The sequence below is a fragment of the Heteronotia binoei genome, chromosome 18 (genome assembly GCF_032191835.1).
Source record: "Heteronotia binoei isolate CCM8104 ecotype False Entrance Well chromosome 18, APGP_CSIRO_Hbin_v1, whole genome shotgun sequence".
Lineage (NCBI taxonomy): Eukaryota > Metazoa > Chordata > Lepidosauria > Squamata > Gekkonidae > Heteronotia > Heteronotia binoei.
In genome coordinates, this window is record NC_083240.1 from 42,036,121 (window position 1) to 42,060,330 (window position 24,210).

The 24,210-nt window shown below is 56.2% G+C and overlaps 1 protein-coding gene across 1 annotated transcript in view; it reads right to left on the reverse strand.

The window, feature by feature from the left end:
• Positions 1 to 17,725, reverse strand: part of TBX2 (T-box transcription factor 2) — a 54,987-nt gene extending 37,262 nt beyond the window's left edge. Inside the window, 4 exon segments of the mRNA XM_060259129.1 lie at positions 1,257 to 1,333; positions 6,073 to 6,219; positions 14,987 to 15,254; positions 17,207 to 17,725. Of these exon segments, the coding sequence (XP_060115112.1) occupies positions 1,257 to 1,333; positions 6,073 to 6,219; positions 14,987 to 15,254; positions 17,207 to 17,571 (857 nt within the window). The 5' untranslated portion in view covers positions 17,572 to 17,725.
• Positions 17,726 to 24,210: the final 6,485 nt, after the last annotated feature.

Genomic DNA, 24,210 nt, shown 5'->3' on the forward strand with positions numbered 1-24,210 from the left:
TGCACGAGGCAGAAACCTCACAAATGTCTGCCCCTAAATTCACAGGATCTTCATTTGCTCTGCCAAAGGGACAGGAGTTTTGTTTTCTCCCGGCAGTTGGCAACCAAAGTGAGAATAGTTCTTTTGGACCCGACCCTCCAACCCCCCCCCCCCCCTTTATTGCTCTCATCTTTTAGGGAAATAAAATTTTTGCCGTGTCTTGCCTGTGAGTGAGTGAGGGGGAAACTCCCTCCCCGCGGAAGAGACATGAGCACAATGGATTTACTTCATTTTTTAAAAAAAAAATACCGAACTTTTAAATCTATCAAACTAGAATGAACAAAAGAACAATCTGAAGCGAAACGATTCTAATTTTCCTCTTTGGGGAATTGCCTGGAGGTTTTGGTCAGAAGAAGGGGGCGGCAGAAACGATTATGGGGGGCTGCAAAAAAGACGGGTGGCGTTTTTAAATACCTGCAAGTAGAAATCTGTTGCAGCAGGAGGGGGGAAAATTATACCTCTCCCTGCTCGGCTAGTTTTCTAGAGGCAGGGAGTTTAACATGAGGGGGAGGGGCTGCACTTTAAAAAAAACAACCCTGCTGTTCTGCAGCGGCCCTTTTGACCCAGGCAGTGGAAGGGCGCCCGCACTGAAGTATCCCCCCCCCCGGTCTTGTTAAAGTTTTCCTTGCAGGTAGAAGACTAGGAACTCAGAGGAAAACATTAGGCTGGACCCAGGTTTCCCGGACCAGCTGGTTTCCTGTCTGGGGGGTGGGATCCTGTGGGGGGGGGGGGCGATCCTATCCTGTAGGCACCGCCCCCTTTGTGAGAACGAAGCGGAAGCTTGGGTTCTGGGCTCCCTTCCCCAAGAGCGAATGCCACTGAAGACGACAGGACCAATGTCCCCCCCCCCCCCCCCGAGCTGCAGAGTCTTGCGAGCAAAAATTCTGCTTTGTGAGCCTCTGGCCTTAAAGTGGCGAGCTCCTGCCGAAATCAGCGTGCTCTGGGGCCATCCTTCCTGAGCTAAGACAGAAATGTGAGAGCTGGAGGCTAAAAAGCTGTGAGCGGGATCACGCACACTGTAAAGGATGCACTTCCCAGCCACTTTCAATGCGTGCATTATTTGGGGGTGTGTGTGTGATCGCCGCCACTAACTCAGCTTAGAGGGACCGCCGGCTAGGAGTTGCTCCGGAGCGAGCGCCCCGGCTTCGTTGGGCTTTCTCCAGCAAGCGTTCCAAGCGAGGGGGGAGGGGAGGCAGAGATCCCGGAGGCCAAAGTACCTTTTTTCTCGCCTCCCGTTGCCGGTGTCCCGGAATCCTTTGGCGAAGGGATTGTTGTCAATCTTCAACTGGGTGATCTGAGAACCAAGAGCAGAACAGAAGGCGGGTTCATTTGAAGTGGCTCCTTTGTTGACAGCGGACCCCCCCCCCCCGCCCCAGCCTCCCCACTCTCCTTGCTGGCACAGGGGGGTGCTGGAGGGCCTCTTCCTCCCCCCCCCCCTTTGAATTTCCGTGCTTGTTTTAGGGACAGAGTTGAAGCGGGGCCTATAGGAACGGGTCATCTTTCTGGGTGATCCGGATTTAACAGTCGCTGGAGAGGGTTAAAAAAAAAAAAGAGCTTCCACTGAAATCTTCTTCACTTGGGGCGCTTTCACACACACACTGAAGAAGGCCTCTCAGTGCCCCACAACAGACACCCTTTGAGGCGGGGGGGGGCGGAGCTGAGAGAACTCCTACAGCAGCTGCCCTTTCAGGACAACTCCTGCGAGAGCGATGGCTGACCCAAGGCCATGTCGGCAGGTGCAAGTGGAGGAGGGGGGAATCAAACCCGGTGCTCCCAGATAAGAGTCCACGCACTTCACCACTACACCAAACGGGCTCTATTTTTTCACAGTTAAAATCCAGTTTTCAAAAGGCATTATTTCGTGTAGTTGTGAATGCACCCAGCTACTTGCAAACAGTGGGCACGTGTGGAAGCCCAGTCTGGAGGACAGAGTTTATGCCACAGCGGAGCGGCTCCTGCGCGTGTTTACTCGAGAGTAAACCCGGCTGAAGGGCATGGGGGTCCCTCCCCAGTTGGAGCCCGAGGCTTCTGAAAATAGAATTCCCCTTCCCCGGGAGGGACAGATTTCCAGGGCTGGCGGTCTTCCCGACACGTTTCAGCCCCGGAACCTCTTTCTCCAAATGCCCCCGAAGGCTAATCAGGTGTCGGGGAAAGGCAAAGCGCCCTCCCCAAAGCCGATGCACGCTAGATTCAGGCGGGGGGCCGCGTTGGTGTGAAGCAGCGGAACGAAGTTGGAGTCCACCTTGAAGACCAAGGTCAGTTCTGGGTAGAAGCTTGTTCGGACGCCCCCACCCTTGGGGAAAAGCTTGGCTCTTTCACATTTATTGTGTGGCTCTTGAAGCCCCCCATCCCACCCCATCTGTGGCTTGGAAAAGGCATCGGTCTCTTTAAATTGCTTCTCCAAGCTAAGCCAGCTGCCTGTTTGGAGAATGCATTTAAAGTTAAAGTTGCTTTCTTTCCACCTCTCCCTCCCCCATCTGTTTTCCTTCCTTCCTCTCTTCCTTCTTCCCTCCCTCCCTCCCTCCCTCCCCTCCCGCTGTCAAACATCTGATGTTAATTCTACGTGGCTCTTACATTAAGCAACTTTGGCCGCCCCTGGCTTAGACCAAAGTTTATGCCCAGGCTTAAACTTCCTTGGTCTTCATGGAGCCACTGGACCCAAAATTTGCCCCCAGACCTGAAGGGGAAGGTGGGGCGGGGGCGTGTCTTTCTTCCGCAAAGCAAATTTCCCCCCTCCCCTTGCCACCGCCGCCGCGGAGCCAAAACGGCGCGAAGCCTGTTTTAAATCGGATTCCGAAAACACACTGCATCCCCATCGGTTTAACACGCCGAAGGCTTTATGAAAAAATGATGCTGAGGTTTGGCTTGAATTATTCATAGAGGTTTAACGATCGGAAGTCCTGACTCCCAATCCCCCCCTCCCCCTGGGTTTCTTCCTTTTTTTTCATGGCCCCCTGGAGCAAAAGGCGGGGGTGCCCTTTACACGCCGGAGACTGAACGGGGCTGTCTCCTCGCGCCAAGACCGACTTTTACGGCTTCGGCGACTGGAGAACTCTCGATTATTTATCCATCTGTAGGAGGAGGAGGAGGAGGAGGAGGAGGAGGAGGAGAGGAGGAGGAGGAGGAGGAGGAGGAGGAGGAAGAAGAAGAAGAAGAAGAAGAAGAAGAAGAAGAAGAAGAAGAAGAAGAAGAAGAAGAAGAAGAAGAAGAAGAAGAAGAAGAAGAAGAAGAAGAAGAAGAAGAAGAATTGCAGATTTATACCCCGCCTTTCTCTCTGAATCAGAGACTCAGAGCGGCCTACAATCTCCTTTACCTTCCTTCCCCACAACAGACACCTTGTGAGGTGGGTGGGGCTGAGAGAGCTCTCCCAGAAGCTGCCCTTTCAAGGACAGAAGAAGACCGTAGATTTATACCTTGCCCTTCTCTCTGAATCAGAGACTCAGAGTGGCTTACAATCTCCTATATCTTCTCCCCAACACAACAGACACCCTGTGAGGTGGGTGGGGGCTGAGAGAGCTCTCCCAGCAGCTGCCCTTTCAAGGACAACCTCTGCCAGAGCTATGGCTAACCCAAGGCCATTCCAACAGCTGCAAGTGGAGGAGTGGGGAATCAAACCCGGGAGTCAGTCCGGCTGATATCATTAGGGATCGCAGCCTTCGGACGTGGCTCAGTTCTCATGCTGTATGACGCTGGCTGCAGGCTTCTCAAATGTGCGTTCTAGGTCTCTCTATCTCTCTCTCCCGACAACCGCATTCACACGAGCCTAGAGCCGGCCAGAGGAGAGCCGCTGTGATTCTGGGCCTGCCGGCTCCAACCGAACTCGAGAGGCGGCTGAGCTTCGCAGGGCCTGGCGCAGACACACCCGGACAGCGGACAGCAGCAAGACCGACCTGCTCTACTCTGCCCTCCCCCCCCCCCCGTCTGCTGCAAGCAGGTCAAACGGAACCCGAGTCCCAGGGTCGCTTTTACCCATCCGATCTGAAGGGTCTCGTGTGAAGCCTGGACACGCGTCTCCGCGGGACTAATACGAGCAACTGGGGGAGGGGAGCAGCCTACTTCGCCCCAGGGCCGGGTCTACTGGGGGCAGAGGGGGGTGTTTGCCCCGGGCGCCGACAGAGGGGGGCGCCAAACTGGGTATGGAGCCCATTGTATTCGATGGGACCATAAAACAGAATGGCCCATAAGGGGGGGGGGGGGCATTTTTTGATTTTGCCCCTCCTCATAAAAACATGTCGATCCGGTCCTGCTTCGCCGGTTTGGGATGCCTAGAAACCGACGGGCCCTTCTGGGAGAGGAGAGGTCGATTCCCAGCGGGGGACAGCGCAAGAGAACCTCCCGGCCCAGGCGCAGTCTACCCTCCCCTCCCCGGCCTTTGGCTCGGCTTGGAGCTGTTGGAGGCCCGGCAGAGGCGATCCCCCCGACTCGCCCGGACCCACTGGCAGGGCAAACTAGACCACTGCCTAGAGCGCAGGCCTTCTGGGGGCACCGAATTGGGAACCCCCGTGTGACTCGGGGACCTTCTCAGTGCAGGGGGGCGACAGAAGTCAGCCTTGCCTCCTGTGCCAGACAGTTTAAGGCCGGCGCGGCCCGCAGCTCTCGTGACAGCCCGGCCGCCCCGACCCGCTTGCTCCGCCGGCCGGCCTGCCTCGTAAAGTTTACGACCGAGTTCATGAGCGATTCAAGAGGACTCCAAGGCGGACCCCCCAAGCCGGAGCCACCCCCGGCCAAAGAACAGGCCGGCCTGGCCGACGCTGCCCAGCCAGCAGCCCCCCGAGGGGGTGAGGGGGGGATCTCGCTCGGCCAAGGACCGGCAACCTGCCGCCCACCCAAAACACACCCACCCACCCACCCCCCGAAAGCAGTTCTGCGGAACTCCGAGGACTTGCTCCCCCTCGGCTTAGATCCGCTTTCCAATCCGGTTCCCAGCCCGGTTCAAAGAAACTCTGTGGTTCTTGGCTGGCCCTTTGAAAGAGCGCGATCCGCAAGCCCGTTAAGCCGCGACGCTCGGGATCGAGCCACGCGGGGACTTACTTCCGAGGAAACCGGCAAGGGGCTCCAAGTTTTGCCCAGTGCTTTACTCCCGAGAAAGCCCTGCGTCAACGGTTGGGGGCGCAGAGCCTCGATTTACTGGGGGTGGTAGTGGGGGGGACGGAATTCTTCTCCAGCGGTTCTTTTTAATGAGGGGGAAATAAATTCTCTGGAGGGGACAACAGCTTGGAGCTGAGGACAACTCAGTTCGCCGAGATTTTATTCCGGTTTTTATCTCCCTCCCACCCAAGTCAATCCTTCGCGAAACCCCCAGCCCAAGTCCGAAAACAGAACCCCGCATCTCAGACTCAGCAAAACGCAAAGTGGCAAATGAATTCCCTGCTGCTCTAAAGAGGGCGATTCTTTAGTCTTTCAGGCCCCACAAGATTCTGGGAATAACAATTCGCCAATAATTTGAGCTGTGGGAAGGAGACATCTAAACTGCAATCGCAATGCGCATTCAACCCACTTTCATTGTACTTTCCAACTGGATTTTACTGTCTGAACTGGCAAAATCCAGTTGGAATGCATTGAAAGTGGATTGAACGTGTGTGTGATTGCAGCCTTAAAAGAGCTCGATCCTACTTTGGATTTGTAGAAATCCAAAGTAGGAACTGTTCGGGGGGCACCCCTTCGCTCTTTTTACCCTTCCTTTCTTGACCAAACATTGAGGGTCAGTTCAAAATGGATAATCCTCAAAACGAGTTAAAACAAAAAATCCTGGCGGGGGTGGGGAGATATTAGTTCATCACAACCGACTTGGGAGTCTTTAGTTTGCCAAAGAAGGCAAAACAAAACCCTGGCTGTATATTTCATCAATGGCTATGGATAGCTAAGCGGAACCTTCCAGACGAGGGCAGTCTATGCGGGACGTCAGGTCCTGGGGCCAACGGCAACAGAGCCCTGCCGCTTGGGGGCTGCCCAGGACTAGACCCGGTGGGGGCTGGGCCTGATCCGGCTGCTCCTCAACCGAGCTCCGGAAGGGGGAAACTCCTCCAGACTTACCTTGTCGTTCTGGTAGGCGGTCACGGCTATGAAATCGGTCTCGGGAAAGACGTACGTCCGGAAGGTGCTGTACGGCAACTTAAGAATGTCATTGGCCCGGACTATGTGGAACCGAGGCTGGTATTTGTGCATCGAATTGAGGATCGTCTGTCGGGAAGGAAAGAGAGACCGAGAGGGCGGATCAGAGGCAGGCAAAAGGGGCCACCCAGACTCCCTCGAAGCTGCGGAGTCTGGTGAGCGAAAATCCGACTTTGTGAGCTGCTGGTGCTGGCTTTAAAGTTGTGAGCTCCTGCCGAAATTAGTTACTGCATACATTTCTGCCTACATTAGAACTGCTTTCTCTTGGGATCGCGAGCAATGTTCCCTCTAAGCTGCGGCGTCTGGGGAGCAAAAATTCTACTCCGTGAGCTCCTGGCATTCAAGTGGAGAGCTCCTGCCGAAATTGTTGTGGCCTGGGGTCATTGCTCCTGAGCTAAGACAAAAATGTGTGAGCCGGAGGCTAAAAAAAAAATCTGTGAGCTAGCGCGCGCTCACTCGGCTCAGAGAGAACCCTGCTTGCGGCCAATCCTCCCTCTAAGCTGGGGAGTCTTGCGAGCAACGATTCTACTTCGTGAGCTACTGGCGTTGGAGTTGTGAGCTGCCACACCGATTAGTTTGCTCTGGGGCCATTTCCCCTGAGCTGAGACAAAAAGGTGTGAGCCGGAGGCTAAAAAAAACTGAGCTGGCTCATGCTCACTCAGCTTAGAGGGACCGCTGCTTGCGACTCTCCAGAATCGCCCCCCCCCCCCCCCCCAGCCCCTTTCAAAGCAAAAATCCTTCTCTTCACCCCTTCGGTGGACAGAGGAGATCCTAGAAGCACCTCTTTGGAAGGAAGGCTGACTCCCGAGTAAACCTGCCCAGGCCCGGCCGGCGAGCTCCGTGGACCCAAACGCAACGGAACTGGTGACCCGGATTCTCTCCCAATTGGATCCCAGAATAATATTCTCATCAAAACTGTCTTTCGATGTGTTGTCTTGGGGGTGGGGGGGGGGAGAAGGGGTCAGTCTTGCTTTGGCAGTTGCTGGGGTTCAGGTGAAGCATCCGAGGATTAGAATTAAAACATCTTAATGTGTATAATAAAAGCCATTTTAATAGATGCCGTTGTTTTTTTCTGCTTGCTTCCTGCTGTCGACTGTTCGCTCCCCTGTGCCCTTTATTCTCGCGTGAGACTTACTCCCGAGTAAGCCTGCATCGCTTCCTACGCCTCGGCAGCGAAAAACGTGCGCGAAAATCCAGCCGGACGGAACTATTCCTCCACGACCGGTTTTGAAACATGTATCTGGACACCAGATGAGAGAATCGCTCTCTATTTCTCATTGACAAGGCGAATTTGGAACGGAAATCTACCAAGAGCCACCTTTGGAAGGGGCAAATATTCTCTAGCGATCCCTCTTCCCTGACGAAGGTCACTGAAGACGCTGGATTCTTTTTTTTTTGGGGGGGGAGGGGGGGAAGGGATTAATACCGCATAGGATCTAGTCCCGCCGACGCATTGGGAAGTCTTTTTTGGTTCAAGAGGGAGATTTTGTCAGGGCAAGGGCCCACGCTTCCAGCGGCTTTCCTGGGGCTGGATCGTGTTCCTCAAGCCCACCACGAATTTAGCTATTTTTTAAAAGACATGTCAGTGTTTCCGGACACCCCCCCTCCCCCTATATTAACCTTCCAGCCTTGTCCGGAGAACAGGCCGCTTTCAAATTGGGGGGGGGGGCCTTCGATTTCCTTGCGCACAGTCGCCTTCAGTCTCTCTCTGGTTGCGCCTTAAACGGGGCTTCCGGTCATTTTTAGCGACGGGAGAGGGAGGGCGCGATCCTAAACGGGAGAGAGTCGAGCCTGCTGAAGTCCATCCTAAACGGGAAAGAGTCGAGCCTGCTGAAGTCCATGGCGCTTGCTTTGGAGTCAATCTACTTAGATCGCTGCACGGGTCACTTGGTCGCCCCCCCCCCCCAGCCCAGCTATCAAGACCATCGCCTTCGGACTGTTTGTTGGAGCTTATGGGGGGGGGAGTGTTCCCTGTAAGCTGAGTGAGCGTGAGTTAGCTCACAGGTTTTTAGCTTCCTGCTCACACCTTTATGTCTTCGCTCGGGAAGGAGAACCCCAGAACACACGAATTTCTGCAGGAGCTCACAACTTTAAGGCCAGGAGCTCACAAAGTAGAATTTTTGCTCACAGGACTCAGAGGGAACATTGGGCGCGGGGTGGGGGGGGGGAACCTTCGAGGCCATGAAGGGGGCTGAGAAAGGCGTGGAGAGGCTGAACTTCTAGCCCCTAACAAGTCAGGGAGCCCTGCTGGCTTGCGGTCGGGAGATTCTCGAGAAACCTGGAAGGCCCAGCCGGCTGGTTTGGGCGCACTTCCCTCCCTGCCAGCTTTCGCGCCGAGAGGGCCCAGAAGACACAGGAAAGCGAACTTAAATTTCAGTCCAGGGCAGGACAAAAGGATCCAACCTTCCTCAATCATCTCCCATCCAGGTTGCAGCCCTAAAGCCACTCTCCCGGGAGAAGTCCCATCGAATTTGCTTCCTTTCTTATTTTCAGTTAGATTTGCCTCCGAGCAGAGCCATTGAGGCTGGCTGCCCGACTCGCGAGAAGGACGTGGAAATTAAGCCACCGTGAAGGCCACCCCCCCCCCCACCCCCAGCCCCGTAGGTCTTCGTCGCAAGCCTGAATTCAAGGCAAAACCCTCAACGACGCCGATTCCTAAAACGCTGGGGCCTAAGCGCCCTTACATTGGGTGGGACTTACTTCCGAGCAGACCCATGGGAAGAACTGGGCTATGAGCATCAGACCAGTTATGGATTCCCGCAAGGAAGAGAAGGGTGGGAGACGCTGGGGAAACACACCCCCCCCCCAAAAAAGAACCCTTCTGTATAAGCAAAAAATCCTTGCAGGAATCAAGTCAACCTCCACTGGCGCTTTGCAGTGAGGTTCCTTCTCAAGGCGCGCAGGGGCCATTTCCTTGAGCTCCTGCGGTGCGCGGAGGGGAGGCCTGCGATTTTTTTAGGCCCAGGAGAAAGTCAGAGGACACCAGAAAAGCTTCGGAGGACACCAGAAAAGTCCCCCCCCCCCTTCCGGTTCCTGCCTCTGTGACCCAAGGCCTTCGTTGGCCAATATTTTGGAAACCCTTCCTTTTTGGAAATCTAAGAGGCCTGGTCCGGAAGGCGCCGCGCAGCCCTCTGCCCCCAAGTCAAACTTCTCTTCAGGCCGCCGGGCCTGTTCCTGGCAAGTAAAACCCAGGATCCTTCTAGCCAGCCCGCCCCGTTGCTCTCAGCCGCGGGACTTACTCCCGAGGAAACACGCACACGGGACTGGATCCTTGACAAGGCTGCTGCCGACGCCCAGAAGAAAGTTAGTAGCAAGTTGGGAAGGAAACCGCCCCGCTCCTCTGTGGCCATCGCAAAGGCGGAAGGGCTTAAGCAGCGCCCCATCTTTTGCGGGCCTCCTCAGAATCCTGTCCCAGTCTGCGGACAGGGCTTACTCCCAGGAAAGCGCTCTCAGGCCTGCCCGGGGCACGATCCACATATGCAGCCCAGTCCGAGGGCCCGCTGCCTCGCAAGGCAGGCCAAAGGGCTTCGACCAGCACACTTGAATAGGGACGATTGAAGGGGGAACAAAAACAAGGAAAGGCAAGGTCCCCTGTGCAAGCACCAGTCGTTTCCGACTCTGGGGTGACGTTGCTTTCACAACGTTTTCACGGCAGACTTTCTACGGGGTGGTTTGCCATTGCCTTCCCCAGTCATCTCCACTTTCCCCCCAGCAAGCTGGGGACTCATTTGACCGACCTCGGAAGGATGGAAGGCTGAGTCAACCTCCAGCCGGCTACCTGAAAACCCAGCTTCCACCGGGGATCGAACTCAGGTCGTGAGCAGAGAGTTCAGACCACAGTACTGCCGCTTTACCACTCTGCGCCACGGGGTGCTGAATTCGTCCGGTGGAACGAAGGAGAATTCCAAAGCGCTTCCTTTGGAAGGAATCGTGCCCCCATTTCTCCCCCCCACCCCCTTCTTTAAAAAGAAGGCACCTTCTCTCTCCCCCCTCCCCTCCCCTCCCCGGAAAAGGCTTCTGGTTGCTCGCAGGACTCTGGAGCAGCGAGAGCCGAAGATTGGACCGAAATGAATGCGCGCACCGGAATATTTCAAAGGGAATTTGCCACACTTTCGAGACAATCAAGGCCCAGATCGGGCGAGGGGTGTAAAATGCAACAGCTGTGGGTGCACCTTTCCTCAGAAGGAAGCCTCCCCGAAGTCAGCGCCGCTTCCTTCTAAAAGCACCAAGCCGGCCAAGTTGTAGGTTTGGGGGCAACCGAGTAGGTCGATCCCAATTTTTTAAAAGCCTAGTGGGGAAACCAGGAGCTTCCAGGCTTCTACTGTTCCGTACAAGAAGGCCAAAGTCGCTCCGCAAAGGGCTTGGAGAGCAGCGGCCGGAAGGTCTGTCTTTCTTTCGAGGCTCTTCCTGCAGAGGAAGTCGCAAGCCGGAGACTCGGCGATTTGGAATTCGGCTGGACTACCTGCGCTCCAAGGGAAACGACCTACTTGGGAGCCGAGCCCCCTTGCGACAGGCTTCCACCCAGACTTGAGGAGGGCCGCGGTCCCACATGCGACCGAGTGTGCCCCCCACGTGGGGTGGAGGCTGAACTGGAGGCTGCCTGGGTCTGGGGCCCTCACCTCAGCGGGAGCCCGATCCAACCCGCGTGAAACACTTGGCCACCGGGGGAGGCGCAAAAATATGCAGAGCCGGACGCCCCCCTGACTTCCATCCCGCTAATTCTAATTCGACGAGGCTCATTCCAAAATGCCCAAATCCATGGAGTTTTTATAGCATATTCAGCGTGTGTGTGGGGGGGGGGGATAAACTACCTTCGAGACGGTGTTAAGGGGTTTTACAATCCGCCTGCTTCGATAACTACAAGCGGCTTCCTAGGTTTTACTTAGAAGTAAGCTTGCATGAAGCTTGGAAGTAGTTTTAGAATAAAAATAGACGTGATTTCTAGAATGCGAGCTTGACAGCAGTCCACCGGACTTACTTCTGAGTAAACCTAGCCGGGTCTCTTCTGTTCCCACTCCACCGTTTTATGGGGACCGAAACAAACCAGGGACAGCGCCTCTCCCCCCCCCCACCCCACATTCGCTCCGAATTACGACTAATGGAAAGGGGATTTTCCTCCAAATCGACTTCAGACCGCAAACTTCCTTGGACGTGAATGCTGGTAGGGAGGGGGGAGGGGAATCGGATTTCCTCCCCCTTTAAAGCGATTAGGCACCCGGGGGTTGCATTCAAAAGAACAAAAAGAGAGAGGGATCCAAATTCCAGGCCTTTCCGAAGTCTCTGCCCTCTGCGGCAAACGGGACTGACTCCGGTGTAACGGTGGCCTCTCCAGGAAGGACTTCTAAAACGGTAAACTCAAGAACTCTTCCTTGGGTGTAAACGCCATCTAGTTTCGTGATGCTGTATTTCCCAGGAAACCCGTGAGGATCCCAGCAGAAAGCAAGGGGATTTACACCCGAGGAGAAAGAAAAGTTCCGGATGCGATTCACAAGGCGGTTGCCCACTTGGTTCTTTTTTTAGCAGCCTCAAGGCCGCGATCCTACAGGCAGGTTTCTTTTGGGATCCCTTCTTTTCTCCTCCCTCAAAACAGCCTTGCGCTGCACTTGGTTATTTAAGGTAATCCGGTTAGAGCTTCTAGAGGGAGCCTGTATGAGTCTCTGAGGGTTTCCAAGGCCCAAAAGCAAGGGATGGACCAGACGCTTGCCTGACCGCAGCCGGGTGGGATGCAGGGAGACTGACTTCCGAGTAGACCTGCACAAGAATCCCAGTGCATGACGGCTAATGGGGGAAAGAGAGAAACAGGCAGCAGAAGCCGGTTTCCTCGGAGTCCACGGGGCCTTGCTCCGAATTCACTCTACGAATAATTGCAATCATATATTTTTTAAATAATGTTTTAAACTTGTCTTATGACGGAGAGGGATCAACTGATCTCTTAAAATGACCCAGTGTGGCTGGATCGCGGCCCTTGCCCTGGGGTGGGGGGGATATTTTTTTCTTGTTTTAAAATGTAAAAACGTCCCTTTTTTCTCCTACAGAAAACCCATTTGGATTCCTGCTGAATTTCCGGAGACACTCCGGGTTCTTAATATTAAAAGAGGGGGAGGGATCCGGAATAGATCCATTTCGGACTCTGCAGGGCCGCTCTCCCCGCACGGAATGGGGGGAAGGGGGTAAAGGACTGGAAAGGGACCAGCTTCCAAAGAGGAAGGATCTGGACAGAAAGCAGCTGGCGGGGAGAGCCTGCGCTCATCTGCGGATCGGGGGCCTTTCGGATAGCGAACACTGCGGTGCATACAGAAATCGTCTGTCTCCCCCCGCCCCTCAAACATCCCTCCAGAAGAGTCCAGACGGATTTCCAGCACCACAAAAACACATTAGCACAGCCCAGCAGCGTTTTTTAACCCACCCCCGTCTTGAATTTGCCTGAGACCAAGGGGGTTACTTAGGAGTGCAGACGGGGTTCGAGTTTACCTTCTAGACATGCAGCCTTCCCCCCTTCCCCACCCAACACCAAACGCACTCATATTGGGCAAATCTTTTTATGAGGTTCCGTGGGCCCGGCCTCTCCCAGTGTTCGCGCTCCCGCAGCCCAAAACCTCCAGAATCCCGAAATGGGCGAACCCGTCTGGCCTTCGAAAACCGCCTGACTCCTTGCTGGGGATGCACCTGTCGAGTCGGGTCGCCCTCTTTGCCTCCCCTCTTCGACCCCTCCCCGTCTTCTCAAACTTTCCCTAACCTCTTAAATGGAGTTTAAAGGGAGGTCACTCATCGCCCGGGAACGACCTCAAGATTTATTGAAATGACCCCCCCCCCTCTTTTCCATCCCCGCCCCCTTCTCTTTGCTTGCTCCTTTCACCCCCCCCACCCCCAAAAAGGGGGCGACATAAATTTAAAAAAATAATTGGGGAAAAATAACCCAGGTATATTGGACATCACCGTCTCTCTGGTTTTGGACAGATTTATGGAACCCTGGGATGTGTGCATTTTCCTTTTTTCAGTTTTGAACGCACAACACACACACACACCCCGACACGCACACATACACGTTGCCCCCGAGGCTGGAAGCGGGTCGAAATGCTATGTATACAAATGGTGTGCCGGGCTGTGGCCAAAGCCAACACAAATAGCGCGCGTCTTCCAGTCGAGGCCGCCCATGACACGAAAGCAGATTTCATTTGGTGCGCAAAGATTTAGGAGGACTCCGGCTCAAAAACTTCAGGAGAAATGACAGATTTAAAATCTAGAGAGTCGGGTCCCCCCCCCCCTCCTACACACTCCCCACACACACACCCAGAGCATTTCGCTAATAACTCGGATATTTCGAAGCAACAAATAGGTCTCCGCAAACAATTGCTCGCTTGGTGGTTCGTTTTCCCCATTCCGCCCTTTCCTAAGTCTACAGATGAAAAACTCTCCGAAATATTATCCATCCAGTCTGCCGGATAAAGAAAAGACAGAGACGGCGGGGGGGGGGAGGGGGGGAGAAAACCCTGATGAAATAAGGATCAAAATTCCATTTCCACGTCCAGTTCGGGAACTGGCGCGTCTGGAATCCATTTGCCCTTCGCTTCCTCATACGATTTGAAGCAAAAGCTAATTCCTGAACCCTCTAGTCACTTTTATTTATTTATTTATTTATTTTGGGGGGGAGAGAAAATATTCTGTTAAAAAAAAAATCGCTTTGATTGTCAAATGACTTTGCGGGCGCCCCATGTAAACCGAGAGCTCTGAAGAAAAGATAATGAGGATCATAAAGGCTTCTGTGTTCGGCACCTGCCTCTCCCAGAACTGGATCGGACTTATACCGAACGCTGGCCAGTCCAGCGAGAGACGCCCCCTCACCGTGCATATTTACTCCGAATCGGGACCGCTGGATCTCCACTCAACTGCTTCACCAAAGAAAGGTGGGATGAAGACCCTGAAGTCTTATGCGCAAAGCCAGAAGAAATCCACAGAATTCGCTCCTGGGCAAACACACCTCGGGCCTAAACCGATTGTGGGGAGGGCGCAGATCGCTTTGGAATCCCTCGCCACTGGACTCGCCAGCCAACCGGGCCAATCTCTCCAGGAGACGGGCTTGCAAACGGATTTTTTTCGCCCGCTTTCCCTCCAAGGAAGGAGGCCGCGGGCCTGTGCGAAGAAAGGGTTTCTGTGCCTTGTGAACTCCTGAGAAGGGGGGAGAAAGGGCGAAGTTCTGACTCGGCGGGTCCTGATAACGCCTCACTTTCGGGGTCTGGGGGGAGGGGGAGGCCTATAGCTTTCGGGAGAAAAAAAAACCGCTCTTTCAGTGTTGCCCTTCGCCTCCTGGTGCCAACCGCGGCGCTTCCCTTTAAGGCCCCGATTTCAAGACCTGCACTGCCTAAAGGATAGCTTGAACTGGGGGTGGGGGCGGGGGCGGGGGTTCCGCAGAGCCGAAGGCTGGTGGGGAAGCGACTGAATCCGAAGCTAGTCTGGATAGAGGCGGGCAGGAGGGCGCTCCAGAAACAGCCCAGTCGCCGGAAAGGCTCAGAAGAAGCCGCTTCCGAGGAACCCGGGCGCAGCTAGGCCAGAGACGATCCTGCACATCTTTAAGCCAGAAAGCAACCCCTCCTCTCCCCCCACTGGCCTCCTAGCAGCCCAACTCGGCGGCAGCCAGGCGCGCTGCCCCCGCGCGCTCCAGCATTTCCCAGCGGAGAGCTTATCTGAAGCGAGAGACGCGCGTCAAGCCGTGTCACACGGCAGCCCGGGTCCCCCGGGGTCACGCCAGAGCCCCACCGCAGGCGGCCCGCTTCGGGGGGTTGAAGGGGGAGCCGCCCCGCCCGAGAGGGAGGAGGAGGAGGGAGGGAGAAATACTTACGAAGCCGTGCTTGTCCGAGATGTTGTTGGTCAGTTTGAGCTTGTGGAAAGCGACGGGTTTGGCCATCCATTGCTCGCCCGTGGCCGGGCTGTCCGGGTGGATGTACATGCGCTTGGGCATCTCCGGGTCGGCCTTGCCCGCCACCATCCAGCGCGAATTGTGGAACTTATAGCGACAGTCGTCCGCCGCCACGATATCCATCAATAAAATGTATTTGGCTTTTTTATCCAGGCCGCTCACGCGCACTTTGAAAGGGGGGAACATTCGCCTAGAGAGAGGGAGACAAGGAACGGAGGGGAAGGAAAGGAAACAGAACTGTGAGGAGAACCGTCCCTTTGGGAAACAATTGCAACCTGGAGGGGGGAAACAAACAATATAGATGTATATTTTTAAATGCCTCTGTTTTGATTTGGTTTTTTTTAATTCTCGGTTTGGATTTTTTGAAAGGCAACCAAAAAAGAAAGGAAGGAAGAAAAGAAACCGCCAGGTTTGGGTGGATTTGCCTAAAAGAGGAGCCAGCGCGCTTTCTATTTCCAAACGACACCTAGAAATAGAGGTAGGCCTTCCTCCTGAGTAAACTTGCCGGCTTGCAAGGCAGAAGGGAGCGCTGCAGAGTTCGAGGAGGTTCCAGGGATCAGGCCTCGATCAGGCCGGCTGGGCAGAACCTAACCTTGTTTACTCGCGAGAAGAGTCAAGAGGGCTGGATTCGGTCGGAACCTGCCCGCAACCAGGCGCAGGATCGCGACCTCAGCGCAACAGCGAAGCGAGACCTCCGGCGTTCCCCTTTCTTCCAAGACCCCCCAGAAAACAGCGAGCCCTCCACCCTCTGATTTACGAGGCGGAGGGCAGCGGAGGCCAGCAAGATCCGAGGCGTTCTGCAGTTTCAAACCTTGATCCTAAATCTGTTTACGAGGAAGTTCAGGCTCATTTTGGTTCGGTGGGATTTACTTCCAGGTAAACGTGTCCAGGATTTGCCTTCTGGGCAGAGAAAGGCCTTTAACCCCAGGAAGGATTCCTTGATCCAGAATTTTATTATTATTATTTTTTAAATTCAGGTTCTAAAGGATATTAAAACCCGGATTATCAGAACCAGAAATCTAATGATTTAGTTGCGGACAGGGCTTTCCACTTCGGGGGCAAACAAACAAAAACAAACCCTATAAGTGCAGGAGTCAGAGGTGTTCTACAATCCCAACGTTTTGCTTTTGGCCTAACCAATAAAAGGGATACAAATGATATTGCTGGGGAAACAGGAAACTCCCCCCTCCCTTGAAGTTCAAGAGAGATTTGTCCACTTGAAATTGGGAGGTGGGAGAGAGAATGCCAGGATTTGGAATGCCCCTGAAGGCAGAGAGGGGGGAAAAAAAACATTTACTAGATTAAACCGCAGCAATGAAATTGCAGAAATCTTGGAAAGGCAGCCGGGAGCATTTCAAATCAATTGCTAAACTCTCCCCCCCCCCCCCCCAGCTTTCATTATTCCCCACCGCCCCCTCCTCTTCAGGCTTCCTCAGAAGTAAGACCCCCAGGATTGACCCCAAGGAAACATGTTTGGAGTCCTGCACGGTGTAAACCTAATTATATTCAGGAGGGTTTGCTCCTACCATGTCTCTCTGGTTGCTTTAGGATATTTTAGCCTGAATGGTAAACCGCTGGAGGAAGGGGCCGACGTGCATTTTGAAGTCGCTTGGGAGCGTTTGGAAGAATATAAACTTAGCAGTGTGCAGCCCAGATACAAATTAAACAGGCACACCCCCATGCAAACAAATATAATCTGGGATTTTAGATTGAAACACTCAAGCTCGAATCTGAGAGAGGGCCATTTGCCCCTAGCTTCTCGGAGAACAGAACTCCTAATGAATCTCGACAAATCGCTTTTCGCTTCAAGAAAAACAAGAGGGATTGCCCACGTTCTCGTAAACGGGCACCCCTAATCCGAAACACGTTGACGTCGAAGTAAAACCTCATTGATCTTTGAGGAATGTGTTACTTTGAGGGAAAGCTGTTTATGATAGGAAGGAGGGGGGGGGGGAGACGTCTCATTTACTTTTAACTTCATGTTCTTTTGGGGGGGGGAGAGAGTTCTTTTCAAAGGGGGAGCTGAAGAAGAGTTCTCTCCTCGGAGGCCCAAGTCAGTTACGAGTCTCTTTTCTGTTATTGTTTTTCCCCACCGCCACCCAATGGCCACCACGAAGTCTCTCCTCTCGAGGCCCATCTTACCTTCCCGATTTGGTGATCACCATCTCGGTCCCCAGCTTGTGAAACTGATCCCACAGTTCCTTGGCTTCGAGGGTCACCTTGGGGTCGTCCTCCACCTCTTCTTCGGGCTCCAAGCTTTTGAGCGACCTCAGGTGGGCGGCTTGGTGGTGGTGTCCCAAAGCCGAGACATGCAGCCCGGCTTCCGCGGCCCCGGCCAGGCTAGGATCCGTCAAAGGTTTTGTCAGAGCGGCCGGAGGTAGAGCCAAAGCCGGGAAGAAAGAGGGCTGAGCGGCGGCCAGGAAAGCCGACATGGGGAAATCTGACGGTCTGGGCGCGTGGAACGGGTGGTAAGCCATGGCAGCCCCCGGGAACGCTGGATCTCTCATCGGTACATCCACAAATCCAGGAGAAAAGCGCGTTCCCTCCAGCGAGGGAGGGGTTGGGAGTGGGGGGGGGAGGCGGTTGCTTGCTTGTCAATTTCAGTTCCCCCCACCCGCCCAGCACACACCTCCCTTTTCACAATCTCCGGCGGCGGTTAGTCAATTTCACCTCGCTGGGCTTGGGGGTTCTCCAGCTAGTCAATTTCACCTCGCTTGGTTTGGGGTTCTCGGCTAGTCAATTTCACCTCGCTGGGCTTGGAGGTTCTCCGGCTAGTCAATTTCACTTCGCTCTCCCTCGGGCTCTCCGGTTTAGTCAGTTTCAAGCCCCCCCCCCCCCAAAGTTCTTCCCTAGCAAAGCGGCTTCGGGGATTTCTGACGGGACGTCGGATCAACAGAAGAAACACACAACAACAACAGCTAAGAAAAGAAGAGGCCAGGAAAGCGCAAAAAAACAAAAACAAAACCAAACCCAAAACGGCCCACCGATCCGAGTTCTTCGGGAGGTTTTCCGAGCACCGGTAAGTTCTTCTTGGTTGCCACCCCCAAAAAATTAAAAAAAAAAAAAAACTCTCCCGCCTTAAAAACCAACAAATAACACACAACCCACAAGGACGCCTTTCAAAATCTGTCTTTTGCTACAGCAGCCGAAGAGGATCTGGTAGTCTTAAGAGATGGCAGGGCGGAGGAGGGGGGGGGTGTTCGAGGAAGGATTTCCCCCCTCCGCAACTCCTGACCCCCCCGTGTTTTCCAACCCCCCGCAAGAGCCTTTGAAACCGAGAAGAGGCGGCGGTCTCAGGGGCTGGGGGGGGGGGGGAGGACCTCGGAAGTCAGGCTCCCTCCTGGCTCTCTTGGGGGGGGGGTCGCTATTCCCCCCTCCCGATCCGGCCTTGCCGAGGCAAAAGCGAAACCAACCCTCCTCCCCTTCTGGTCAAGGGCCGCGCGTCGCCCGAGCCGAGAGGACGCAGCGAGCCGAGGCTGGAGACAGGCGCTTCATAGCGCCAAGCGAGAGCCGGAGCGAGCGACGTCTGCTTTCGGGCTCGGCTGGATCTCGTTGTAAAAACTAGGACGCTCTCGCGCGTGCCCTTCCTTTGCGCCGCTTCCTCCACCTCTTCTCTCTCCTCCTTCCACCCCCCTTTCCTCCTCCTCCTCCTCCCCCCCTCGCCCTCCCCGTAATGAGGCGAGCCCACTTGATTGTGGATTTTACGCGCTCCAGACCAATTGGGGCTGCCCAGAGGCGGGGGTTTAGACAGGTCGGGCCAAGATCGGGGGGGGCGGGGAGGGAACTGGAAAGGGGGGGCGGGGAGGAGAGCGAGAGGGGGGGCCGCAAAGGTGCCGGCAAAGAATGTCCACCCGGAGAGTCCAAGCGGGACCGAGGCAGGCCTCGCCGGCGTCCTCGCCTCTCCAGGCCCGGCTCCTGGCTGCACTGCGCGGGCTGCTGCCTCGCTGGGCCCCCGCCGCCCGGGGGGGGGGGGAGCGGGGAGAAGAGAGAGGAAGGGAGAGAGCTGCTTCCCCAGCGGCGGAGCTGCCGGCAGAGGCGCCGGACGCCGGGCTGGAGAGCCTTTTCCAGCGGCCCTGTGGAATGCGCAAAAGCGCACAAGCCAGGGCGGAGCGGCGGGGGCGATCCTCGTCGGGGGAGGGGGCAGGACGAGCCGACCCCCACCCGCCCCAGGCCCACCCACGGAGCTGCCACCCACGGCCAGAGGCAGGTCCCGTTCCCAGGGCCGGGAGGAGCGGTTTCCGGCCCCCGTTGAGGCCGGCACACGTGGGTGTGTGGGTGCCCCGGGGCCAGGCGTGTGGCCTGGAAGGAAGTCGCCCCCCCCCATTCCTTTGCTCGCAGAGGGGCAAGGCTTGAGCTGGGGAGGGGCTTCTTTCCTGCCAGAGGAGGCTTCGCTAACCCCCCCCCCCCCTTGCGCAGACCCCCTTCCCAGCCTGTGCCAGGAACACCGGGGCGCCTCACGCGGGACTTCTCCTTCCGGCGGGATCGCCAGGGCCCTGGACGCGGGAAACCCTCCTGGCGTGTGCGGGGCCGTGAGGGAAAAGGCCACGCCTGCCAGCCCGCCGCCGCCGCCACGCTTCAAAAGCTATTGATCGGGTCGGCGATGAATCAGTAACCGACAGATCGATCGCGTTTCGGCACAAGCCTGAGAGCCCTCCCCTGAGGACCCCCGCTTGCCCTCGAATCCCGGGCCTTTCCCATCCCAGCGCTGCCTTGAGCGGACCCCTGCAAGGTAGGCCACGTCTCACACCCTGCTGAGAGTGGGGGGGGGGGGGAGAAGTAGCTCAGGAACTTGTGGGGAGGAGCGACATTTGAACTCAGGGCCTCCCAATCACAGCCGCGCTGTTCCCGGCAAGCAAAGACAGGCGTCTGGCAAACACAGGGATCGGCCGTCCCTTCCTTCCCTCCCCTGCCCCGCGGAAGACTCTGCGCCGACAGCGCCGTTCATAAACCTGTTAAGCAGAGAACCCCCCCTCAATTCCAGCCTCCCCCCCCCCCAGTCGAGCAGGTGTCCTGACTTCACCGGGAGCCCAGATGGGATAGGCGGGGGCGGGACAACCCCCAGACAACCCCCCCCCCGAGGCATCCTCTGTTCCCTGGAAGTTGACCCCCCCACACACACCAGAGCGACGGCTCCCTTCTTCTTCCCCGAGGATCCCAGCTCTGGCCGTTCATTTCTCTCCCCCCCCCCCCCCCGCAATTAATCGTGGCAGGTTCCCGGAGGCAGTCACTCCCCCCCCCGCCCTCCCCGCCAAGAAAGGGGGCCGGCCTCTGCCCCCCCACCGCCAGCCCCCCCCTCTGAGTTTTCTTGGCTGGTGAGGGCTGTTATTCCCCCAGCAGCGCTTCTGCCCACCCCTCGGAGTTCAGCGCAGGAAGGAAGGAAGGACTGACGGAAGGAAGGAAGGGGGAGGGGCGGAGAGGCGGCCCTGCCCCGAAGGGCGGAGGCGGAGGTGGGGCCCACCGCGGCCCCCCAGAAGGCGGATCGGGGCGGGGGACAGGCAGGCCACGGGAGGGGCGCGATCTGGGGGGAGGGGGAGGCGCCTCGTCGGCGGGGGGGGGGGGGACCAAGCAAGCCGGGCCGAGCGAGGAGGCCTCATCGCCGCTTTTAAAATGCCGCTCGGCTTGGGGGGCAGCGCCGGCGGCTGCGGGGGGAGAATGCGGCCCAGGGCGAGGGAGGCGGAGGGCGCCCCCCCCCCCGCAGCAGCCTCGGGTGAGTGGAGAGGGGGAGGGGAGGGGGGGAGGGATGGGCGCGATCCCTCTTGTGGGGAGGTCCCCTTCCTGCCTTCCTTCGCCGTCGCCAGAGGCTGCGGGGATGGGCGGACGAAGCAAGCGCGGGAGCCTGGCTGGGCATTTCGGTTCTTTTGCCCGGCCCGGACCCAGTTTGGGGGACCAATTGGAGTCTCGTGCCTCCAGCCAAGATTCCATCGGGTTTGTTGACGTGCAGCAGCCCCTCAACTGGATTTGTGGGGAAGCGGGTGCAAAGGCCAACCCCCCACCCCAGAATCCCCCCCTCCCTCCCTCCCACCCACCCGCTCCAAAATGAAAAACTAAAGCCAAGAGACCCCCCCCCCTCCACACACACACGCCTCACTTTTGACCCAAGAAGGCTTTGTTGCCTGAAATGCTACTTTTCTTCTCCAACAGTTTTTGTCCTGTAAAGGCCCCCGCTGCCCTGTAGATTCGGGCTGCTCAGGCTTAAGCGTCTGAGGATCGCCTGCTGATTTAAACAAACAAAAAAACCCACAACCAAACCAACAGCCCTGTCTTCGCCGAGTGCCGGGTCTCCTCGCCTGCTGGGCGCAACCCGCTTGCACTGGAGTAGCGAATCTATCCCTTTCGGTGGGATTTTCTGTCTCCCTGGCTTAAGCGGATTGCGGATTCGGGAACCGGCTGTTGCGCTTGTTCGAGCGTTCGGAAGAAAAGTTCTGTCGCGGGTTTATTTATTTTTTTGGAGGGGGGGGTCTGACCTGGACCGAGGTAGCTACCAATCCCCACCCCTTTCCCAACAGTCTAGCCCTATATATGTCTTCTCAGCAATAGACCCCACTGTGTTGCGGGGGGGGATTCTTAGGACCTCCCTCCACCCACTGAGTCCATCCACTGAGTCGCTCTCCTCTTTCCCTTCCCCGCTTCTCTAACCGCACAGCCAGCGAGGAGTTGGCTTTGGGGAAGGGGGGGGGGGGTGCGGCGGTTTGGAAGTGACAAGCCCAAGAACTTGTTTTGGATTAGATCAAACATATGTTAGGGCGGGGCGAGGCTTTGTCGCGCGGGAGGGGGGCGCGGAGGAGCCCACGACATGGAGAGCCAGTTTGTTTGGTTGGCTTTTTTAAAAAAAGCATTGGGCACCCCTTGGGGACTCGAACCTGGCGGATCGGGTTTTTCTGGCGCTGGCTCCAGCCGGTCCCCGCTTTAATGGACCTGCCGTTATTTGCTCACTGTCTTCCTGGAGGAAGGAAGGTCCTTCAGAGGGTTTGTTTAAGGGGGGGGGGGGGGGGAGCGAGAGAGAGAGACGAGAAGAAACGCAAGATGCCGATCATGTCAAAAGGCCGGTCAGTTTGCGGAGGGGTTCTTTGAGCTGGTGGAAAGGGGGGGGGGGAGAAAGAAGAATCTTCTTATCCTCCCCCCCCCCCGCCCATCCCGCAGGCAGTCGACGAGAGGCCGGGCGGGGTGTCCACCTTCGTGTTTAACTGGGGCTGGGGGGAGCCGGCTCAAGAGCCTCTCGGCGCCAGGCGCTGGCGGTGTCCACAAGAAGAAGAAAAAGCCCTCGCCCCTTTTTATGGCCACCCCTCCCCGACAGGCGCTGGCCGCTGGAGGCTCCTGCCAGATCCTGGCGCTGACCCCTAGGTGGCCGCCTCTCGCCACCTTCGGAGAAGCTGAGGCTCAGCCGGGCCCGCTGCGCTCCTGCCTCGGCCGCTCTGGACAAGGGGAGCTGTCCGGGAAGGGCGCCAAAGACCACCCAAAGGGGCTGGGACTGGGACTGGACTGGGGAGGGCGTGTCGGGCAGAGAAGGCCCCGAAGAGCTTGCAAGACCAATGGCGGAGGGGAGGGGGAGAGGCAGAGGGGGCAAAAGGACCTGCCCCCCCTCCCACACCTGTAGGCGAGAAGTGCGGCACTCCTGCCCAAGGGGGGAAGCCGCGCAAGACTTTGCAATGGCTGGAGGACCGGCTCTGAGATCCAGGGGAATACGCCCGCCCCCCTCTCCAAATCTACTTTCAAGCCCTGTAGAGTAGGGACGGGAGTTCTTTCCTCCAGTCCGGAGGGAGGCCTCTCTTCCTGAATCCCGGAAGCTGTTTGGAACTCTTTCCACCTCTCCGCATTGGCAGCTGGCGAGGATCAAGGCATCTGCGCATAGGCAGAGGGTTTTCCCTTGGCTCACCGGAAGCCCTCGCAGGCCAACACTGTCTCGAGACAACCTGAGCCAATTCAACCTGATTGACTCCCCATCGACTCCAATCCGGGGGCTGGGGAGAGGCGAGAGAACTTTCCCTCCCAACGCAGGCTACCTCCTTTTGGCCCCTGGTGGTTTCTCCAGGATTAGGCAGTAGAATCAAATGCCATGCGCATCAAGATAGAGCCAAGTGAGCAGCCTTGTTGGTCTGAAGCAGCAGAATAAAGTAGGAGTCATGTGGCGCCTTTAAGACCGACACAGTTTTATTCAGGATGTCAGCTTTCGGATGCACGCACACGGCTTCAGACGAGGGGATAGGGTACAACGTCGTTGGGCTTAAACTTTGTTGGTCTGAAATATATAAATAAAACTTTGTTGGTCTTAAAGGTGCGGCTTGACTCCTACTTCGCTATGTGCATCAGTTACGCGCGAGAGCCTCTTGCATTCGGCAGTTCTGAACGAAACCCCTCTCCCAAACACCAGGGAATCCTCATGGAGAAGGGAAGGAAGGGGGGCTATTTTAAGAAACCCCTTCGCCGCGTCAGGGGAGCCCGCCCCTTTATCTTAAAGGATGCCCCCCCTTAACTTGGAAAGGATTGACCCCAGCCTGTGACTCCTCCACGGAGCAGTCCAATTTCTTAGCCTTTCTCCTCCCCCGCGGAGCATACTTTCCTGTTAAACGGTTTGACTGCGGGGAAAGAGGCGAGAAGATCGCCTTGCCTAGAAACGATTAGAACTGGGTTTTTAAAAAGATTTTGCTGTTGGGGGAAACGGCCACTTTAAGAGGAGAAGGGGGTGGTGGGATCGGGGCGTGCCCCCACTAAACAGAAAAGGGAAATAGAGGGAAGGGGGGGGGGGTGATTCTCTTTTCTGAAGAAAAGTCCAGCGGTCTCCAGGGACCGCCGTGCAGAACTGCCTCGCAGCGCTGCACTCCCTGGTCGAAAATGTAATCTCGAATTTAGACAAGTCTGTGTAGAGAAATGTCAAAAGAGTACAGAAAGGAGGAAGGAAAAAACCCTGCCGCCCATTCTCTTCTAAGACTGCAATCCGGGGAGAAATAAACAGAAAAAGAAATTAAAATGTTTAAAACCCCCTGCGTGAGAGTTCCATTGAATAAATTCCGACTTGCTTCCAAGTAAACCTGTTTAGGAGAGCGCTCCCTGGATTAGCATTTTTGCCTCGCTTTTATATTTTTTAAATAAAGTTTGTGATTGGCTTGTCCTGATGTCCCCCCCCCTCAAGTCATTATCGAGGGGGGTAA